The sequence below is a fragment of the Bidens hawaiensis genome, unplaced genomic scaffold (assembly GCF_021521415.1).
Source record: "Bidens hawaiensis isolate Kalapana, Puna unplaced genomic scaffold, B.hawaiensis_p1.1 tig00018028_1, whole genome shotgun sequence".
Lineage (NCBI taxonomy): Eukaryota > Viridiplantae > Streptophyta > Magnoliopsida > Asterales > Asteraceae > Bidens > Bidens hawaiensis.
The window spans coordinates 373,206-377,047 of NW_027492719.1; the positions used below are offsets into that span (position 1 = coordinate 373,206).

The following is a 3,842-nucleotide window of genomic DNA, read 5'->3' on the forward strand; positions in this document are numbered from 1 at the left end:
AAATTAGGGTTAATAATAATAATAAATAACCCCCGATTCCCAAACAAACAAACAATTTCATCAATTTTGCAGCAACCAGACAAAATAATAGTCCACAAAACCCCCAATTTCAGATCCAACGAAACCGAAACCCATCGCGACCCGACCCGACCCGACCGACCCGGAAACAGTCGTTAATCGCGTACTTCTTCAACCAAAAGTGTCAAAAACGCTGCAATTAATTCTATTCTACGGGAATCAGAGGTCTATAAATACCGATTGGTTCAATATTAGGGCTCGATTCATTTCAATTCAATTTGAAAACAAAACCCTAATTGAAGATTTCTGAATATTATTATTATTATGACGGTTGGAGAGCCACGGAATGGTAGGGATATCATGTACGACGCCGTTTCAGGTGCCTCTGCAGGTATAGATTCTTTCAATTTGCGATCCATTGTTTGAGCCCTTTTTTTTTGTTAATAACAAAATTGAGAGCTTGAATTTCAGTGTTGTTGAATCAATTTCATAAAAATTTCATCTTTGATTTTTAAGCTAAAAGTTTTGATTTTTTTTTTTGAATATGAAGATCATGTGCAGAATGATCACATAAGATTGCAATTGACTGTTTCTTGAATTAATATCACATAATGGGCCTGTTTTTTTAGTGGTGAAAAAGTTAGTTTTGATTGTATTATTAATTTTTTATTGTTGTTTTATATATTACTTGCTATAGGTGCTATTGCTGCTACAGTCATGCATTTTGATTTTCAACCTAAAAGTGTGTTGATTTTTTGAATTTGAAGATCATGTGAAAAACAATCACATAAGAGTAGAAGTGATTGTTTCTTTAATTAATATCACATAATGGGTTTTTTTTAGTAATTAGGGACGAACTTTAGGGTAGAAAAAAAGTTAGTTTTGATGGTATTATTATTATTATTATTATTATTATTTTATATATTACTTGCTATAGGTGCTATTGCTGCTACAATCATTTATTTTGATTTTCAGCCTAAAAGTGTTCTAATTTTTTGAATTTGAAGAATCTGTTGAAGATCATGTGAAGAATAATCACAGTTTTCAACTTTACCAGTGTATCTTTGTTGTGCATTATAGTGGAAGTGACTGTTTCTTTAATTTATATAACATAATGAGCTTGTTTTTTAGTAATTATGGATGAGCTTTAGGGGAGAAAAACTTAGTTTTGCTTGTATTATTGTTATTGTTGTTGTTGTTGTTATTATTATTATTATTATTCTAAATATTACTTGGTATAGGTGCTATTGCTGCAACAATCATGAGCCCGCTAGACGTGATCAAGACAAGATTGCAAGTTTATGGCTTGCCTAATGTTTCCGGGAATAAAGGCGAGCTCAACTTATTCATGCTAAACATATTACTTGTGTTTGTGATCATTGTTAACTCATTTATTGATTTATATCAGTACATATTATTGGTAGTTTGTTATTTGTACTGTTTTGCATATTATTGATGGCTGTCTGATATTTAATGAATGTTACCTCAAACACTTCATGTGCACACACCGACACTACAAATTTGGAACTTTATTTGGGACAAGGGGACAATTTACTTTGTCAACCTCATTTATATGCTTCTAGAAGATGCAGATATACGCTATTGACAGAAAATGAATTAGGGTTTATATTATTTGCAAATCAGGTAGTGTGATTGTCACGAGCTTACAACAGATTATAAGGAACGAGGGATTGAGGGGATTATATCGGGGGCTTTCACCAACATTAGCTGCATTACTTCCAAATTGGGCGGTGAGTATTTACTTTTATGCATTTTGTATTCCTATTTTGTTAGCTATATCATATCTTTATATAATTATTTTGCTTATATAGGTCTATTTTGCGGTTTATGGGCAACTTAAAGAGCTTCTTGATTCGCATGGTTGGTCGCTAGTTACTACTCGTATATTTGTGGACTGTTTAGTACAAAACCAATTTTAAGTAGAGAACTGTGATAACCTTATAAACACTTGTAGCTATTGCTTTAACTGTGGTACAAAAGGCGGTTATGTAATCGCATAACCACCTCTTTTTCTATCTGCCACTACTATATCTGACAGTTTAGAAGTGTGCATTGGCGGTTTCGGACACAAAATGACCCAAAACCGAATATTCGGGTCTAAATAACATACATTTTTATAATTTCTTATTAATAAAATAATTCAAAATTAAATTAAATAATTCTTTTCATAAATAACATGCATTTTCATAATTTCTTGCCACTAAAATATTTGGGTTATAATATTTATTAAGTTCTCAGAAATGACTTAACATTCAAATTTAAAAATGAATTTGGTTTTTTCGATTTCAATGACATGCCAAATCGTAACCCTGAACGAAAGTTTGTTTTTTACAAAAATACAAAATTAAACCGTCTGGTTTTGTTTTGGTTGGTTATTTTGGTTCGTTTCTCTTTTGTTTCAAGCAAAGTTTCAGGAGACTCTACTTAAATTAGTTTTGTATTAAATGCTTGCCTAAAATGTATTAAATTAAAACAAGGAACTAACTATATCATTTTAACTTTTTGTTATGTTTTACTTTTAATAAAACCTGCAGGTGACGGTAACGGACATCTTACTTTCGGGGCGAACATGGTGGCGGCTTCAGGTGCGGGAGCCGCCACTGCAATCACCACAAATCCATTGTGGGTTGTAAAGACAAGACTCCAAGTAAGTTTTGCTTATAAAAATTTTAACGCTGGAACGCATTTGCAAAAGATTAATAGTTTATAATCTTTTTCCCTTTCAGACACAAGGGATGAGAGTCGGTGTGGTTCCATATACAAGCATATCTTCAGCATTGGCGCGTATTGTTCGTGAAGAGGGCTTTAGAGGGTTGTACAGGTATGCCTTATGAGTTGTACTCTTTCAGGATGCCTTCTTTTTCGGCTTGGTTGACCATTTTGTTTGCATTATTACAGTGGACTGCTGCCTTCACTTGCTGGTATTAGTCATGTTGCTATTCAGTTTCCGGCTTATGAGAAAATCAAGCTTTACTTAGCAGAAAGGGGTAATACTTTTATCTTATTGAGAGTTGTACATCATGCCTTGGAAGTTGTACATTGTTTTCTATTCTTGTTGGGTTCTTTTAAGTAATGCTGAATTGCTGATCATGTGTCTTTCAAGTCACCAGATCATACAAGTACTAACGATTTAAGTCCCGGGAAGCTTGCAATCGCGTCTTCAATGTCCAAAATACTTGCTTCCTTGCTAACTTACCCGCACGAGGTATGCTTTGCATTTTCAACTTGGGGTGTAAATGAATCGAGCCAAGCTCAGCTTGATTAACATACGAGAGCTCGAGCTCGACTCATTTCAACCTTAATGTCTGGAGCTCAAGCTCGGCTCTTGCTCAGTTCCTTTATTATTTATTAATTGTTTTATTAAATTATGTATATACATTAATAATTATTTCCTCTGTATACTTTCTATTATAATTTTTATAAATAACTAATATATATTATTTTAGTTGTTTACTTGTTTGTATAATTATTTATATATGATAATAATTATCATGTAAATATATATTTTGTTGGGTTTTAAACAAGTTTATCAAAGTCAAGTTAACCATATTTAACTAGAAAACGCAACGGAAGCTTATATCTTAATACTTGTTAAAGAACATACCATTATGTTAAAACTAAAACCCAATGAACAAGGATCAATATTACAAGAACAATATGCTCACAAAATGTAAATGTACCTCCTTATACCTTATAGGAAGATGTAGGTTGTTGAAGGGGATGATGAATGAAAGGCAAGCCTCCAAAGAAGAAAACCTCAAGAGAGTGATACCCCAAGCCTTTTGCAACAACACCAAGTTATT

General features: G+C 32.8%; 1 protein-coding gene across 2 annotated transcripts; it reads left to right on the forward strand.

Annotated features, from left to right (window-relative positions):
- The first annotated feature begins 290 nt into the window (after positions 1 to 290).
- LOC143555241 (nicotinamide adenine dinucleotide transporter 2, mitochondrial-like) lies at positions 291 to 3,275 on the forward strand. Of its 2 annotated transcripts, XM_077044828.1 has the most exons (8): positions 291 to 409; positions 1,260 to 1,349; positions 1,663 to 1,769; positions 1,851 to 1,899; positions 2,574 to 2,686; positions 2,766 to 2,860; positions 2,938 to 3,026; positions 3,143 to 3,275. In XM_077044828.1, the coding sequence occupies exons 1-8, from the start codon at positions 343 to 345 to the stop codon at positions 3,163 to 3,165; spliced, it is 633 nt and encodes a 210-aa protein (XP_076900943.1). In that variant the 5' UTR covers positions 291 to 342; the 3' UTR covers positions 3,166 to 3,275. The 2 variants fall into 2 exon arrangements, with proteins under 2 accessions (XP_076900943.1, XP_076900941.1); XM_077044826.1 differs by having other exon boundaries at positions 2,938 to 3,263.
- Positions 3,276 to 3,842: the final 567 nt, after the last annotated feature.

Coding starts and splice junctions, on each gene's coding strand:
- LOC143555241 (XM_077044826.1), top strand. CDS start 343: ATGACGGTTGGAGAGCCACGGAATGGTAGGGATATCATGTACGACGCC. Junction 1,900..2,573: donor AGAGCTTCTTGATTCGCATG/GTTGGTCGCTAG, acceptor TAAAACCTGCAG/GTGACGGTAACGGACATCTT. Junction 2,687..2,765: donor TTGTAAAGACAAGACTCCAA/GTAAGTTTTGCT, acceptor TTTCCCTTTCAG/ACACAAGGGATGAGAGTCGG.